This window comes from Amblyomma mixtum, chromosome 3 (assembly GCF_055824585.1).
Source record: "Amblyomma mixtum isolate Tamu chromosome 3, ASM5582458v1, whole genome shotgun sequence".
NCBI classification, from domain to species: Eukaryota; Metazoa; Arthropoda; class Arachnida; order Ixodida; family Ixodidae; genus Amblyomma; species Amblyomma mixtum.
Genome location: NC_143014.1, coordinates 36,671,367 through 36,689,547, shown reverse-complemented (window position 1 = coordinate 36,689,547; position 18,181 = coordinate 36,671,367). Strand labels below are relative to the sequence as shown.

General features: G+C 44.4%; 1 protein-coding gene across 3 annotated transcripts in view; it reads left to right on the top strand.

Annotated features, from left to right (window-relative positions):
- The window catches only part of mino (glycerol-3-phosphate acyltransferase mino), a 100,324-nt gene extending 82,343 nt beyond the window's left edge, over positions 1 to 17,981 (top strand). For all 3 annotated transcript variants that reach the window (XM_089578704.1, XM_089578703.1, XM_089578702.1), the window contains 6 exons: positions 2,632 to 2,774; positions 2,861 to 2,938; positions 7,207 to 7,320; positions 11,092 to 11,215; positions 14,187 to 14,255; positions 16,981 to 17,981. In XM_089578704.1, the coding sequence (XP_089434830.1) occupies positions 2,632 to 2,774; positions 2,861 to 2,938; positions 7,207 to 7,320; positions 11,092 to 11,215; positions 14,187 to 14,255; positions 16,981 to 17,153 (701 nt within the window). In that variant the 3' untranslated portion in view covers positions 17,154 to 17,981. The remainder of the gene's footprint in view (positions 1 to 2,631; positions 2,775 to 2,860; positions 2,939 to 7,206; positions 7,321 to 11,091; positions 11,216 to 14,186; positions 14,256 to 16,980) is intronic.
- The last annotated feature ends 200 nt before the right edge of the window (positions 17,982 to 18,181 follow it).

Here is an 18,181-nt window from a genome sequence, read left to right as displayed (position 1 = left end):
ATACATTGGCCACTCTTGGATAGGCTACTTTTGGAGGGTCAGTTGGAAGGGGAGTGGATGCGCACTCCTATTTGCACTTTCCATTTCTTGGACGTTTTCATGAAAAAAAAAAAAACTGGTTTCAGCGTGGTTTTTGTGTGGAAAATCTCAACCTTCAGTGGGGAGGCAAACTCCCCCCCCTAGATTTGACTCTGATTTTAATAATTTTGGGCTGGTGTTGTTAAAAGCAAAAATCTAGTGAAGCTAGTAAACTAGTGTGGTAAGCCATAATAATGACAGAAAAAATTGCCAATGATGCCTCTATTGAAATTTGGTGCTCCTTCCCCTGACATGCAAATTTGCATGGTCCGAATTGGCCAGAACTGCTTGATTATTGATGAAAGGATGAATTGAATTGTCTGAAACTTGACCTGCGGAAAATACGGCATCTCGCGGCATGACGTTTGATGTGATGAAATTGGGCATACATGATGCGCAGCGCAAAGTCTGAGAAACTATGCATTTGTTGCACAGTGTTGACGCCAGTGGTTAGTGGGCCGCTGGTGACCATTTCATGCTGGTGGCTTGTCAGGGGCATCACCATGTGGGTGGTAGGCAAAGCTTTGCAGCTTTGCACACAGTGTGTAGTTGGGCTTCTTGGTGCAGATTCAAGAACATGATGAGAAAACGCACCTAGACATGAAGCACAAGATGAGGTGACACCTCTCGCCTCCTCTTTTGTTCCGTGTCTACGCGCCGTTTTTATCATCATCCTTTAGCCAGCTCTGTATACTAAAATGCTATGTAACGTTTCTTGCTACTCTTTGCAGTCAAAACCAAAGTGGGTTGCAACAGTTTTATTCACCATAATCAGGGTTAGATGTCTCATACTACGATAACTGGCATTTACTGTAAAAATTTGGCAAATTATTTCAACTTTTAAATTAAATACCAGCATGAGATTGTAAGAGTTCTGCCATATTATTAATCTTGTTCACCTAAGTTAAGCAGGCAAACACTTGGCCATGCCAAAGTGCTAATAAAAGAATGCCCTAGCAAAAAACAAGCTAAACATTTAGTGAGTGCACCTTTCAAGCTTTTTAATGCTAGAGCATTATATGGCTATGGCCGCCGCGGTGGCTCAGTGGCTATGGTGCTCGGCTGCTGACCCAAAAGACGTGGGTTCGATCCCGGCCGCGGCGGCTGGAATTTCTTTGGAGGAGAAATTCTAGAGGCCCGTGTACTGTGCGATGTCAGTGCACGTTAAAGAACCCCAGGTGGTCGAAATTTCCGGAGCCCTCCACTATGGCGTCTCTCATAGCCTCAGTCGCTTTGGGACGTTAAACCCCATAAACCAAACCAAACCATTATATGGCTATGTACATGTCATCAAAACTTGTCCGCAAATTTTGTCCGCTCGTTCATGTCTTGCTATAAAGATATATGAAAAAAGTTCAATTGCTTTAGGTAGTGGGTGAAAAAATTCCAAATTTGGTTGATGTGGAGTAATCAATTAAACGCCAAAAACACACTTAGAAGTCGATATAGCACTTGGACGTCAGAGTAGCCATGGTGTCGATATAGTATGGACATTTTGCTTTCACATTGCTCCAATGCGGATCTGAAAACAAAGAAAAAAAAAGAGATCACAAAAAAAAGGTAAAAATGGAGGAAGACAGCAGGGAAAGCCTCTCGTATTGCTGCTCTTAAGTAGAGTTAAGTGCAATTTTTTATTTTTTATTGTTTAGGTAATACATTTTCAGACTGAAAAATAAAAGTAAGGAAAGAAAGAAAAAGGACAAGCCACTTAGTAGCGCTTTGCTTGTAAAAGGCCCCCCCTCCCTCTCTCTCTCAAAAAAAATTGCAAGAAGGAAGAGCAAGTGAAATGTTGGTGCTCCCTGAACATGTAGGAATGATTCTCACTTGAAAATCAGGAGACACATGCTGGCAAGGTCGGAGTTTTTCACTGTTTATTCCCACTGCTGCCTAGATAAGTGTCTTGTTTCATTTCTATATATATATTTTTTTCACTTCGCCAGCTTGTTTCCAGGCATCTTTAGCCTGACCCAGCTATAGTTGTGTCAGACAGCATATATTTGTCAGATGTGCCTATTGATGAGCAGGTTGAAAAAGGAAATGAAATTTGGGCTTTCGTGTTTATTTTTCTACACTACAAAGTTGTTTCTTTGTGCTGGAAAAGTACGAAGAGTGTTTGAAAGGTCAGTCTTGCAGTATAGCCAGACTTATTGTTTACCTTTTGTGCCTTATCTAATAGCCACCTGGTAGCAAGTGTCCACACGTGGCTACATATGAAAAAGTTAAAGGCATCTTTGCTCGAGAGGGAATATACTGTATTTACCCAATTTCAACGTGCACCTTTTTTCGGCGAAAATAGGTCTTAAAATATCATGCGCGTTAGATTCAGGTACAAACTGGCTTGCAGTTTTTTTTTCTTTGGTCATGTAAATCGGGGGCGCGCTAGACTCTGGTAAATACAGTATAATAAGGCACATGGCTCATATCTGCTGATTTTATTTCTCTTTGATATGGGAAAGCTGATATTGGTTGTCTGACACTTTGCTCTTCGGTAAAAGGGTGCAGGTCCTCTCTAAAGGCACTTTTTTTAATGCGACTCTTTTTCTTTTGTTTCAGCTACTGCCCTGTTCACTCTAACTGGCGACTACATTGCGCATATGCGTGGTCGCGACAATCTCGTGGTCGTCTCACGGTCTGACCTGTTAGACAAGTGCCAGGATCTGATCAACATCCTCCAGCTTGAGTTTGTTTTGGTCTTGGTACGTGATTGTGACACTTTTATTCGTACTGACTTTTTGCCACATGCCTGATATAACCTGTTTGCCTCTGCGTGTTTATTTTTCAGCCCTGCAGTAATGCACAAACAGTGGTCAGCGACGCCATAGAGAGCCTGGTTGAGAGGAACATTTTATCCGTGTGCCAGGTGAGTGGCGTGAGAGTGGTTATAGCTCAGCGATGTGAAAACGGGTGAAAACTTTTATCTTTATTACATTTTTATCCGCTGTTGTAGCCAAATGCTCTCATACTTTCTCAGAGTTCCTCATTTTTTTTACATGGTATGCCACTATCAGAGGGCTGTAGATGCACTAGTTGTCCCAGCTGCTTACTTGCCAATGCATGTCTACAGCTTCGGATTGCTCCCAGAAAAATATGGCTTGATTGAAGTTTCTCTATCAACTCAAGAAATTTTGCATCTGAATTGAAGGTTTGAATTTGACTCTAGCTTCGTGCACTAAGACCCTGCTGTTATGTTTTTCATGGGACCCAGGGAAAAATAACAAAACAAAAACTCGCCATCTGGGAAACATAGTAAGCGAATACAGATTGTGAAAAAAATTCTACATCGTTGTTTTCCACTTTTTTTTACAATTTTTTTGTAAGTGTAACATGCTGCTTTGAAATTTGCAAGGCTTTATGGCTTTCGCGATCGTTGTATATTGTCAGAACATCCGAAACACAATGTGGCGGCACTCTGTCCACCTATGCAGCTGTCTGTGAAAGGTGTCAGCAGAGAGGAGGAAGCGTCTATGGAGTGGCCGAATATGCAGTACGCATGCGCTCCCGTGCCGTTTTCGCGGGGGCCCCATCATTCTTAAACAACTCTGTCTATTCGAACCTGGAAACAGCATCTTTAGTTGTAAGGGGCATAACAGAATCAAAGGCCTCAGAGCCAACCCATGCAGTTGCATCTCTCGCAGCATACTAGTTTCATTATTTTGCCTCCTGTCATTCGTGCTCGAACTGCAGCAGAGATGGAACGGCACCATCAACCTAAACAAAATTCATGCTGCCTGTAAGCTTACGGGGCTTCAGCATGGGTGCAGAAGTCACTGAGCACGGTGGCAGTGAAAAGCGGTGGTGGCGGTTTGTGTTTTGGCCGGTATGCTGTCATCTTGCTGTGCAAACGTAAGCTCTTGGAATGCTGGCTCAGGGTGAAGCACTGTCTGGAGGACACACTTGCGATGTACCATGCAGAAATACTACAGCGGTTGCGATTCACATGAATTTCAATAGGAACTACAAAGGGTAGAATGGACAAGAAAGAGAAATAAAAATAAAATTACCCAGCCTGCACCAGTAGGAGCTACATTGCAGCTGGCCTACAGAAGTGTAGCAGCCAGAAAAACGCAGCACTCAGGAAGGTAACAGCAGATTGCCTGTCATTTTAGATTTTTCGAATCTAAGCACCCCCCCCTCACTTTGGGCATCGTGATCGTGAAAAAAAGTGTGTGCTTAGAATCGAGTAAATACAGCATTTGAAATACAGTTGAACCTTGGATGTAACAGACCTCCATATAGAGAATGCCTCGATGTTACCAAGTTTCTCAATTCCGCAACGCCACCCCCATTGAAGCGTGTGTATTTGAGACTTCCATGTAACGGTGTTGCGGTAGTTGGCCTTGATAAAAAGAACTCTAAAAGCCGACTTTCTGTTAGCGTGTTGTGAGTTACGATATTTGGCAGAAAAGTTTCATGACGATAAAGCACGAGCAGACATAAGAGGAGTGTCGAGAATCACAACAAGTGACCGCAGTTTGCACAACGCGCCGTGCTCCAGCGTATTCCGTGGCATTACAACAGTTCATGCTCAAAAGCAGCGGCAAATAATAGGACATAGCATAAAAGACTCAGCATGAGCAGTGCATGCCCATTGCTGATGTGCGATTGCACGTGTGAATCGGGTGCTGATGGCTCTCGCGTGTAGAGAGTGGTGACGGCGGAGAGTGCTGGCGACGCAAGGCGAAGAGCCCATTTCTTAGAACAGCAGCGGTGGGCACGCCGAGAGAGGCAACATGTGGGAAGAAGAGATGGTCTAGCCGCGGCAGCGGCGCAGCCGCGCACGCTCTCCTCTCGCACGGCTGCCGTGCCCCCACCTCCCTCACTATCCCCACCCCACTCGTAGCGCCGTTGCGTGAGCCGCGGCGGCGGAGGTGTTGGTGGCTGCTGCCGCAGTCGCGCTGTTAGCATGATTGCAAAACGTTTCTCCTCATTTATGACTTCCAGCAACGGGATTTCACCTGTATTTATTTATTTTGGTTTCTTCTCTCGAAAACTGCATGTAACGAAAACCTGGATGTAACGAAAATTCTCTTTTTGCCATTTTATTATGTCCAAGTTTGACTGTATTAACTTTGAAATTATTCATAGAAAATTTCTGTTAGCTTCGACCCAAAAGCCGCTATCTGCACACCGTTAAGGTGCACACCCTTAAACTTAACTTTCTTGCAAAAATGAGTTTCAAAGACTACCGTATAAATGCGTGTAAGGGCCGCACTTTTTTTTCGAGATTTGGGGGCCAATTTTCGGGGTGAGGCCCATACACGCGACGTACGAAAAAAAAACCCCTTTTTTTTTAAAGCAAAAACACACCAATCAGGGAATGAGCGGCATTTATTCTACGTTCAGTTGTCACTCGCGGAGTATTTCGACTCTGAGCTGGTGCTGTGCTCTGGTGCACTCTCATCCCAAAGAAGCCGCGCAGCATGTCCGCTGTCAACGCATAGCCATTGCTCCGCATTTCCATCACATAGCAGAGCAGCTCTTCTTACAGTTCGGGAAACTCGCGCGGCTCGCCTCGGTAAGCGCACTTTTTGCAGCTTGTGTTTCTCAATGCACCCTTTTGATAGCACGATCATCGGATGCACTTCTCGGCCACGTCGAATTCCCTGTCCGCCGCACGCTTGCCGCGTTCGAGAGCTAACTCCCAGCCGTGTAGCTGATAACAAGCTTGCCCATCGTGCTAAAACTACATTACTCGGCGGCAGTACGTGAAAGCCACAACTGCGGAGAACGCGCTAACACGCCATAAAAGGCGATACTGATGCCAATGTAGGTAGCAAAAAAACGCGGGGGAAAAAAAAATTGGCAATGATGATGATGGCTGCGGTCTCGCGCGCCATCCATGGACAGTTTTTGGAAGTTCTTGTGCACGTGCTTGGCCTCTACGATCAAGTGCTTCGCGATCGAGTGCGCCGTTGTTCGCAGTCGGAGCCGATCGCGGAGGCCACGGCGCGTGCATTTAGAAGGCTATACCCGCCTGGGTCATGGAAAGTTCGGGTGCGGCCCTTACACGGATTTATTTTTTTTTTTAATATTTCCTTCGGGAAAACGCGGTGCGGCCCATACAGGGGTGCGGCCCTTACACGCGTTTATACGGTATTAAGGGTAGGTGTATAGAGAAATTAAGAGCTTTATTCCACTTTTCAATGTCTTACAAGTCATGTGCAACAATCATTCTGCTGTCATTGGTTGCGAAACCTTGTAGGGATGAGTTACAGCAAATGCACGAAAAGTGAAAGTAAAGAAATCAACCTTAAAGTTAGTTTATTCCCGCGTTTACCTTGCTTATCGCCTAGTATGTTTCCGCTTTTGGTCAGAGAAATGCAGCATTGCAACAAACGGAATTTCTTATGTTCTGACCTCTCTTCACGGTGAAACTAAGACCGTAGTGCTCTGTCGTCTGGAACCTGCACAATTCTTGATGTGACGTGACTATCAGAACCGCTGTTCATTCGCAATTTTCGATGACTCCACATAAAAAAGCCATTTTCTAAATATGCATAGTATATTTTGCTATAATTTTTTGTCATAAGGCAGATGAAGACCTGAGGTTTACAAAAAAAACAAAAAAACATTCAGCTTCCAGCATTTATTTTGTGTGCACTCTTGTAATGATTTCATCTCATGTATATGCGTTTGTTTTAGGCTACTGTACCTGTGGAGCACAAATTGTCACCTGATATCTTATTTCTTAGCAAAAGAAAATAGTATCAAGTAGTGGAAACACTTTTCTTGTGTTCTTTATTTTGATATTTTCTTGTGTTCTACAGTGTTTCTGACTAAAATAATTGGTAATTCATAAGATATATAAATTCTGGCCATTTAATCAGTCAGTAAAAAGTTAGTCAGCTGCTTTTATTTGATATATGAAGTGAAAGATTTACTATCAGGCAAATATCTTTCGGCATGCTTTTGGGGCTGTTTGCATGGAGCCGTCTGTTATATACTTTTTTTTTTATTCTTGGGTATTAGGGGAGACAGCTTGTATGTATTGCAGTTATGTTATAAGAAACTAATTTCACATGGAAAGCAGCTTATTTTTTGTCTGTGCTTTTGCTTGCATGCTGTACATTGTTCTAAGTGCCCTGGGAACTAAAAGAAAATTTTTTTTGTGTTTGTGTGTGTGTGCAGTGTCCTGGCCCTTTGTTGTTGAGTGGTGCATCCAATAGGTGGGAAAGGAGGAAACTGCATACTCTCGACTTGGATGGTGAAACTGAGTCCAGCTTTCAGGAGGAGCAGTACCGGGTCTGTATAACTGCACTGCCTTTTTGTTTAGTCTGTTTTCTTTTCTTAACCAGTGCCAAGCCTTGAAGGGCAACTCCGGTGGTTTTACAACAGTTTGAGTTAATGATCACAAACATTGCTTGAATCCCGGCCGCGGCGGCTGGAATTTCTTTGGAGGAGAAATTCTAGAGGCCCGCGTGCCGTGCGATGTCCGTGCGCGTTAAAGAACCCCAGGTGGTCGAAATTTCCGGAGCCCTTCACTACGGCGTCTCTCATAGCCAGAGTCGCTTTGGGACGTTAAACCCCATAAACCACAAAGATTGCTTGAAGCCCCCCGGTCTCCGGCACAAGCCGTTTTTTAAAATACCATTTTAAAATGGCAAAAACGGCAAACCGAAACTCTGTTCAAGGCCAGAGACGATGGCCCAGCTGATATAGCGATGATGTTGCGAATACCACATAATCTCGTATATGGGCCGCACCCCTTGTTTTGGACTAGATAAGAGAGGAAAACAAAAAAAGGTTTCCCTATTTTTTTTTTTGTTCATACATGGGCTGTACACAAAGTTCATACCAGAATTTAAGAAAGGCCCTTACACGAGTTTACGCGGTATTATCAGAAAAACACTCATACGCGCGTTGAATGGCTGAAGTAGTGACTATAATTAACAGCTCAGTTCATAAAATATCTAAGACAACCTAATAAAAGCCTCAAATATATATGTTGTACCGCAGTGGTGGCCCAGTGGTTTGAGAGTCCTCCTCGCTTGCGGGAGGTGTGGGGTTTGATCCCAAGCACCGCTGGGTGCTTTCTCCTGCCTGGTGCTCAGCTTCTTTAGGGTGAATTGCTTGGGAAATGGGTGTTTGACCCCACCTCAAGTAGACAAAAAACACCTTGTGCCATGGCGCTGTTTGGCCCCAGATGCCCTTGCGCTATGAAGTCATTATCAACAACAGTAGGGAGCAGGTAGTAATGTGCGATTAATGTTTGTGAAGTTGCAGACGCAGTGTTAACCATGCATGTGACAAACTTGCACAAGAATGAATTCCTGTGCGGCTCCCAAACTTGATGGAAAGGGCTCGAATAAAAAGGAAAACCTACAGTAAAAGTGTCATTAGAATAATTTTACTGAAACTTTCACGCTAAGTTCACCGCAGTTTCCTGGTCATTTGTGCCAAATTTTGTATCAGGGCGACTGCTCGATGCAGCGCAAATGAATTTCAAAAACCTTGGCTTCAATTGGGGTGATTTCTTTGGGCAGCCTTGTGTGCGTGACATCACACGTTGGCACACTCATTGTTATTCGCTCTGCAGTTGCTGAAGGATAAAACTTCGCGCTCGACTTCGGTCAGTTCAGACTAGTAATGACCCAAGATGTCGCTTACCGTCGCCAGTTTAGCCAACTAAAGCACACACGATAAGTTTTGGGACAGTATCTGTTACTTCATAGGTTGGTACACTGGGATGTCATAGGTTGGTACATTGCGACGTCATAGTTTGGACGAAACCCAGTTTTGGTTTCGGTTTCCTAGTTTCTGCCTTTTTAAAATTGTTCTACTCTGTATTTTGAGAAAGGTTTTTTGCACTGGAGAGAGGGGACTCTTAAGAATGCTAAAAAAACTTTCTTGACCCGCATCTCCCCTTAACAATAAACTGAACAGCACCGTGCGGCGGCCTTCATTACTCTCTACTTCTCTTTTTACCCAAGTGCTCACACACACTTGCATGCATAGGCATCCAAATTATGTGTGGATGTCTGTGCATGTGCTAGTGCATTATGGCGAAAGTTTGAATTTTCTGTTGTATAAATTTGTGATTGAAGCATTATGTGTTGCGTGTTATAGCTTGCATTTAGAGCATCTTAAGTATTGTGCACACAGCATCATTTACATCTGTACTGTATTCTTTCATTTATAACCTGCACCCAAAACAAAAAACGTGATCAAAGGTGCGGGGGCATGAGTTTTATGTGTATTTTGGGATGGTGAAGGGTCGGCTTCACTGCAATGTGTGGTGTCCCATACAGCGCCCTCAATCCCCATTGTCGTCAACGTATGTCAGGCCAACGAACGAGCTCTAAGCTAAATGGATGGCTGATGGATTCACACCCTTACACCAATTGGACACGTCTGAAGGACAGGCATTGCACTGCTTTGCCGATGGGTCATTCATGCGTGTATGGCAGTTCCAGTTGACATGGTGCGCAAAAGCTTTAGGAAGTGTGCAACTACCAACATCCCGGATGAATAGGAAGATGATGACATCTTTGTCAATGAGGACGAAGCCTTGGAAGACTGCCGTGATAGTGATAATTGAACAGGGTAAACTGAGCTTTGCTGTGAGCTTCTTGAAATAAGCTTTTTTTGACAACGAAGAGTCACTGTCTGTATAGTAATGAAATTGTCTAATCGTGCTTTCTTTGGGTAAGTGTAAGTTATACGAGTGGATATATTTTTCTATCGTGGGTGTTGAAATTAGGGGTAAGGGTTATATGCATAAAATTATGGTATGTAGCCATTACCTTGCGAAGATATGCTCATTGCGTGCTACATACACTGGCTTACAAATTAGGTTATGAGTTATGGGGGTTTAACATCCCAAAGCGACTGAGGCTATGAGGGACGCCGTAGTGAAGGGCTCCGGAAATTTTGACTGCCTGGGGTTCTTTAAAGGGACACTGAGGAGAAATTGAAGTTGGCTTGTATCGACAGAATACCAGCTCCTGATTACAAAAATGCCACTCATACTGACAACAAAGCTCTTGTAACGTAGAAAAGAGCAAGAACCAAAATACAGGTATCGCCGCCACAGGCCAACTCGCAAGTACAAGCGTGATGAGATCATAGAACAAAACAGTGTTGCTAGAACGAATGGTTCTAGCAACACCAGGAACCGAGAAACCATGCATCACTGAGGCGCAGCCAATGCATGCGCAAATCTCCTTGACGTCGCCAGATGGCGTCACGTGCCCGGCTGCTACGCGCGCTCCTGAAGCATCGGGACAAATCAGCGCCTGTTTTCCGGCGGTAGGCGGGCTCCCGGTATTCCGCTAGCGGTAACAAGGTACACGGTATGCTAAAGGTGTCTATTTGCGAGAACTTCGTTGACGACTTCGAGAACGAGATCCATCGTAACGCTGGCAAAACGCCAGTGCAAACGTAATCGAAGCGACTGTAGCGACGGCCGCAATAGCCGATAGATGCCTTCAACGTGCGGCCGGCGGTAGCTTTCTTTTCGGCTGCTGCTAGGCCGCACTGCTGGCAGCCAGAAATCACGGAGTCTGCGTTACGTCATGTGCACGTCATGTTTCACGTCCCTTAGTCCTCTGTCGTCATAGACGAATCCCAAGTTTGAATCAGAGCGGCGGGAAAAACTTTTTCAACTTCGAGTCCAAATTTCTTAGAAATAAATGCATCTTTCGCTGCCGGCCAAGTGGCAACAAAGCCATGACATGCCGAAATATCGGATTTTACTATAAAAAAAATATTAATAGTGCTCTCCTCAGTGTCCCTTTAACATGCACTGACATCGCGCAGTACACAGCTCTCTAGAATTTCGCCTCTATCGAAATTAAGGGGCTGTAGTGTTAATGTACGCATGATCATCAGGTGTGTGTCTGATCTTCATGCTATGTTTTTGACTGAATAAAGGCACATACCTTAGGTGGCATCAAAAGCAGAGATTTGATTTTCTATTCGTCAGGCGCTGAGTTATTGCAGCCAGCCAAATGCCAGAGTTTTTCCCCTTTGCATGTGTTTCTAACAACTATTAGTGGCATTCAATTTGCGCAGGTGATCCTGAACGAGGCCAATATTGGCATGCTGGAGTTCCTTCACTCAGTGCTATCAAGTTACATAGAGTCCTACTGGGTGGTTGCCTGCTCCCTTGCCAAGCTGGTGGGCACACAGATAGAAGGTAAGGGCAGTGATGCTTTTTCGATATTTGTGCACTGAATGTAGTATTTGAAGGGAGAGTGAGGACAACTCCATCCAGTTTGTTTTTAGTGAAAAACGATGGTTTGGCTCTCTGTGTTTTTTTTTCTCAACAAATTATGTATTTATTGCCAAGAAGATTGGATTAAAAATGGAATATTTTTTTTCTGCATGTACCAGAAAGCTGTCTTGATTTCATTGCAGTTTTCTTGTCTAAATGGCCAGTGGCAGCAGTGTACATATTTCATTTTTTTTTTGGTCACACCTAGCTTATAAGTGAATTTTCAGTTGAAGTAGTGTTTAGTGTTGTTAAAACATAGTATCTATCAATACAGGCCAACTTACACAAGGCCATTACATGAAAAAAAAGAGAATCCACTGAACTTTATCACACTCATTGAAGCTGTGTGGACGCCCTGCAAAAATGGCCATTGAAAACTGGGGAATTGGCCTACCTGTGGAGCCGACATACCGTATAAACGCTTGTATTGGTCGCACCCTGTTTTCCCGAAGGAAATGTTTAAAAAAAAATAAATCCATGTTAGGGCCGCACCCGAACTTTCCATGACCCAGGCAGGGCACGTGCAGTGGCCTCCGTGATAACATGGACTGTGAGCAACGGTGTGCTTGATCGCGGAGGCCACACATGCGCAAAGGAGCTTCCAAGTGCCGTTCATGGATGGTACCCGAGGCCGTGGTCATCATCATCATCGTCAACTTTTCCTCCGCCGCGACCTCTCGTTATCCACATCAGCATCAGTATCGCCAGCTGCTGCTATTTCTGGCATGTTACGCCGCGCGTTCACCGTCGTAGTTGTGGCGGTGCCACCGAGCATTGCAGTTTTAGCACGATGGGCAAGCACTTTAATAGCTGCACGGTTGGGAGTCTCGAACACGCCAAGCGTGCGGCGGGCAGGAAATTTGACGTGGCTCAGATGATGGTGCAACCAAAAGGATGCATTGAGAAATGCAAGCTGCCAAAAGCGCGCTTTCCAAGGCAAGCCGTGCGAATTTCCTGAAATGGAAAAATAACTGCTCTCCTATGTGATGGAAGTGCGGAACAACGGCTACGCATTGATAGCGGGCATCCTACGCAGCTTCTTTTGGGATGAGCATGCACCAGAGCACAGCACCAGCTCAGAGTTTAAATACTCCACGAGCGATGATTGAACGTAGAATAAATGTCGCTCATTCCATGATTGATGTGTTTTTACTTCAAAAAAAAGAGAAAATTTCGCAGATTGTGTGTTTTGGCCGCACCCTGAAAATTGGCTCTCGAATCTGGAAAAAAAAAGTGCAGCCCTTACACGCGTTTATACGATATTTGTGGGGTGTGAGACCTATCTGTGAGACTCCTGGAGGGCTGGTCTTAACTGCGATTGCGTCTTTCCACAGATAATTGCTTTTAAGTGATGACTCGAACACCTGCTAGGCATGCGCACTGCGCACCCAGCGCCACCCCGCATCAGGCGTTAGGAAGGGGCGCCCGTCACAATGTGGCTGATGCTAGCTTCGTCACATGCTCGCGCCGTTGTGCTTTATTCACGAATTTCACACGAAATGCGGCGACCGCACCTGCAGTATGCTCAAACTGCTTCCACGGAAATCAAGAGAACTGCGTGTCCGCCGATAAGAGAAATTTAGCATAGCACAATCCGTGGCTGCTACGGAGATCCGAATCCATGGGGAGCCACTGTGCATGTGCAGATCGCCCTGAGGGCACCACAAGGCGCCAGGAGCCGGCCAGCTGTTTGCACGCCTCTCCCATTGGGACAAGTCAGTGCATGCACACTAGCTGCACGCGGAACCGGATTGTGCTGTGCTATATTTCTTTATTGATGCACGCTGTCGTGCCAGTTACAGCGCGTTCATCGCGGCTAGTGCGGCCACAGACACCCGGCAGGTACAGATCTGGGTGCCGCACTTCCACTTGCTTGCGTGTGTTGCCGTGAGCATGCGCACACCAGCTCCAGCATACGTGTGGGAGAGCACGTGTGTGGTGTGGAGTGATTGCGTGCATGCCACTTTCCGATCCCGGAGTACGAACCAAGAGTTCTAGAAACTTTATTCGTTCAGGACGAAGTCTTCGAGATTTTGAATACCCAACATTTGGTTCGAATCTAATGTCAAATACATTACTATTCAACTGAATTTTTGAACTTATGAAATATTCGCACAGGCCCTACGGTTTATGTGTAAATGCGATGTACTGTTCCCAGCGTAATTTGGCCAGCAATGTCACAACTTTCTTATTTATATGGCTGTTACATAGAAGCAAATGAAGCAGAGTAAATTTTTTTTAAACTCGTCACCTTACTACATTGCTGTGTTGGTGAAAGGGGACAGAGACTAGTGGGGCTCGTGCAGGCATTTCCTCCATGTAAACAGTGGCGTGTTGAACTGGTATGAGGGACAGCTACAAATATTGTCTCAAGCTAATGTATTGTTGTTCCTTCATTCTAGCCTGATGCAGCAGCTCACAAATGGTTTGTTGTGAATCTGTGCAGCAGTGCCTCAAGAGACTAAATTGACCTTAACATCGATTTGCTGTTGGCTAGTTTCTAACAGTAATAACAAAGTAATGAAACTGTGCATAAAAGTGCATAGTCATCTTTCTTTATCTTCACCTTTCTGTGCCTCGATACATGGTGCCTCCTGTCAGTTTGACGTACGAATGGCTACAAGCAACTTGTTACTAAAATTCTCTCCTAATCAAGTTAATATAGTATTAAATCGTGTGACATTATAATATCTCTGAAGTTTGTTTAGCATGGAACGATGACATTTTTGTTAATACTGAATCTCTTTTCAGACTAACTTTTTTGCAGTTGTTGCATTTCTGCTCATTTCTCTAATTAACCCTAATGTGTGCCTTATTGAGTATTTGGTGTGACTTGCATGGTAAATACGATTGCTGCCTGGTGCATTGTTTTAAGAGGTTTTCTTGATTGCAGAAAGGATATTCTTCAGGCACATCCAGAAAGTGGCTCAAGACAAACTGCAGCAAGGAACACTGTATTACGGTGAGAAAAATTTTTGCATTGCAGAATTTCTAGCCTGTCTGCTAACTAATGTGATACCTCTATCCCTTCAGTGTTCACGTAATTTAGCACTAGAGCTCCAGTCCTGGCTCCTTGGGTGTTCTAAAGAAAGACCAACTTTTGTGACTAGTGTGACATTTGTGAAGTCATTTGTGACTAGTCAAGCAGCGTACACAGTTGTATGCTAGTTCATGTGTTTGACTAGGATGAGATTGTCTCATCAGGAAACGCAGTGGAAAAGTGGGAATTATTTTTCACTATATTTAGTATATACTGCAGACCACAGGAGGGTCAAGGCAGGACAGGCACATTTGAGCAAATGTGCAAAACAAATACAGAACACTGTACAGTAGACTCTCATTTATTCTAACTTCAAGAGGCCAGTGATTTTTGAGTTTTCAGGAGTACACCTTAATATGATCCAAGCTTAATATGATTTGCTATGCATCTATGCATACAAATAATTTTTTTAGAAATTTCGAAATTTGTTTGAATTTATCGAGAGCTTGAATTATTGCGAGTCTACTGTAACAAAACAGATGTGGGAGGAAAAGACATAATTAGTGCTACTCAAACTGTGCCAAATCTATATGGTGGTTCTAGACGATTATGTTGTATGGAAAAAAAAAAAAAAACGAGAATATACAACACTCAATTTTCGCTGAATATGGCATTACAGTGTGCAATGACGGGTGTGCTGGGTGGGTAGAGGGGATAAGTATGCAGAGGTGTCTAATGCTAACTTATGATTATAAGTGGTGAATAGAAGAAATCAAGGTGGCGTTTCCTTCTTCACACCTCAAGGTACTCAATATTAGTCACTGTAAGTTCTGTAGGGGAATCGGAGATTTTAAATATTGAGTCACTAAACTTAACAGTTTTTTTTTAATTGTTTTGTTTAGTTACAGGGTGCCATTATAGAAAAGGAAAGGCGCTGTAACTGTCGTGCTCTCTGTGTACACTTGAGCTGCTCTAGGAGGGAAGGGATGAAGGAGGGAGTGAACGGAGACATTGCACAGCACATTGGCATTTTTGCATTTTGCCCCTGTGAAAATGTGGCCACTGCAGTCAGGATCCGATCTTGCAACTTCGTGCGCAACTACCAAAATCCAATGACCAATGAGCCACCACCGCAGGCGATTGAGGGTGTGTTTCATTTCACTGTCAGGTACAGTCACTGTAAGCAAGAAAGTGGCCTCAAGATATGTGATGGTGAGAGGTGTCGTGAACAGGAAGTGTGTAATACTAAAGGTTGGTTCTTTTGATTGCTAGGCTGTATATTATGGTGTTACTGTCAGCACAAGTTTGCCATCCAATCTAACTTGACCATAAAGTTGAGGTTGTGTGCAGGATATAGAACAGGATCCAACACGAGGCAGCGAAAAGGAAACTTTGCAATGTTGTTGGCCAAATGTGTTGGAGAACTGTAACAGGCTGGTAACCTGGTTCCAATGCGATGCCTCCTGTAGCCTGAAGCCATTGTTCACTTGAAAGCTATGTACGAGATCTCCATATGGGCAAAATACTGCTGCGACCATACGCAATTCTGTCATTAATTTCTGGTTGGTGCAAATTGTGAGACCACAATTATGGCAAGCAAGCATACATTGCTTATGACATTTTTGGTCCGCCGCGATGGCTCAGTGGTTATGGTGCTCGACTGCTGACCCGAGACCCGAAAGACGCAGGTTCTATCCCGGCCGCAGCGGTTGGATTTCTATGGAGGCGAAATTCTGCAGGCCCGTGTACTGTGCGATGTCAGTGCATGTTAAAGAACCCCACGTGGGTGAAATTTCCGGAGCCCTTCACTACGGCGTCTCTCATAGCCTCAGTTGCTTTGGGACGTTAAACCCCATATACCAAACCATATTTGGGCCTGGTTCCCATCAACTGGGTGCTGCTCACTAGTTTAAAACAGTGGATATTTAGAAGCTTTTTGGGAGTATCCTTTTTATTGCTCTCAAGGCATTAGTAGCAGGTGACAATTCAGAGTAGAATGGAGACGGCAGACTGGCCAAAGCGGGACTCTAGACTCATCAGCGCTTGACTGCCACCGCATTCAATGGCTTCTGGCATGTTACACCCACACTGATGCTGACTACAGTTATGGGCGTCATGAATTTTGTTGTGGCTGCTGCTGCAATTCCATTTGCCAGTGTGTCACGAATGTGTTTTACTGAAAGCGCGAAAATGAAACTCTGCTGCGGCAAACACCGCGTGTTCAGCGCTGTATGGTACAGATGAACTGGTTGGCTCCGAGGCATGTTTCTGTCAAACGCATTTGCCTTGTTGCCTGCAGCTTAGCGCTATTCCAAGAGATTTGTTTAGGATTAGAGTGGATGCCACGAAAGCAGCGCAGAAGCCAGCTCGGCGTGACCTTCCTCATTGCTGCTACCTTCATTCCACCAGCAGCTGCTCAGGCAGACGGAGAGCCATTGCACGGTGCAATTCACAAAATCACAATTAAGCTGAACATATGTATTCAAGGATGCATGAGTTGGGGGGGGCAATGATTAAATATTTTCTTTAATATTGCCTTCCATTTACTTTTGATGGCACCTGTACATCGTTAGTTTTTTTCAGCCAGTTGTGTGGATTGGGTGAGTTAAATTTCAGGGTGTATTCAAAGATGTCATTCAGATTGAGAACGATGCCATTTGTGGTGTAGTTATCGTGCCTAAAGCTGTTCACTCTGTTGCCATTACAGAGGAGAGCTTCGCGGCTGACACACTGCGCAATGCTGTTCAGCTGTTTGTACACTGGGGCATAGTGGAGCACCACTCTCAAGATGGCATGCGTGTCCTCTACCTGGGTCGACCGTGGAATGTGGATGAAGCCATCGACTCTGTGATCACATTTGTGGGGGCATTCAGGCGGTGACTTGGTGGACGCTGATTTGTGGGACTTGCAGCTGGGGACAGCCACGCAACCAAAGACAGAAGCAGTTGTTCAAATGTACTCTACTCTAACGTTCTTGTCTTCTTGGCTGCTCAATTTTTTTGAACTTCTGGTCATACTGTGTTCCAGGTAGTGTGTGTTAGCATTTTTATGCATGTACACCTTCTTGCAGGTGATGACCTGCTTGTGCTTTTTTTCTTGTTTGGGGAGGGGGGAGTGGTTGTTGCAGTTATAATTTCACATTGATGCAGCCCCTTCCCCAAAAAATGTGTGTCGCCTTCATTGCTGAGTTCTGAGGGCAAAATTGGAGTTTGGCAGATTCCCTTTGGTGTGGCAGCTAGATGGCTACAAGATGTGCTGGAGAACATTCTACATGCTGTTGACATTGCTGTCCCTAGTATTTGTTTGCTAACTCAGTTTTTAAAGCGTTACTGGTTCATTAATGTGCTTTATGGTCTTGGTCACTGAGTGTTGCGGGTTTTTTGCTTTAGCACTAGGAAGCACTGAGTTCAGGCTTATTTCAGCCTTAAAAGTGAGTCAACTTAATATTGAAGGAACAACTGCATTTTTCTTCGCATGGCATGTACCATGTATATACATGTAATCAAATTGTTCATTTGTGAATATTGCCATTTCATGACTGCACATCTTTATGTGCCATCATAATTAACAAATGAAGCATTCTTGTTCAAAGTGTTCAAAGGCGAGACTTTCATGTCTGGGATATCAGTTTAAAAGTGCCTTCAATGTAAACGTTACATTGCTGTTTGCAGGTCTCTAGTTATAGTTAATAAAAATAACTGGTTTTCACTTGCCTCCTTTTTAGTAGTGTATGCAATTTGTGGGTGAAAATGTGGCTGTGATCTGAAGGTTGACTGCACTCAATAACTTGAACTGATGCAGTCAGTGACTGCTGTAGGAGCACTACTGGTTGTAAAAAATTGTCAGAGGCCACTGGGCTTGTTTGGGGGTACTGAATTTTTGTTCATGGAGAATGCCGAACTGTGGGT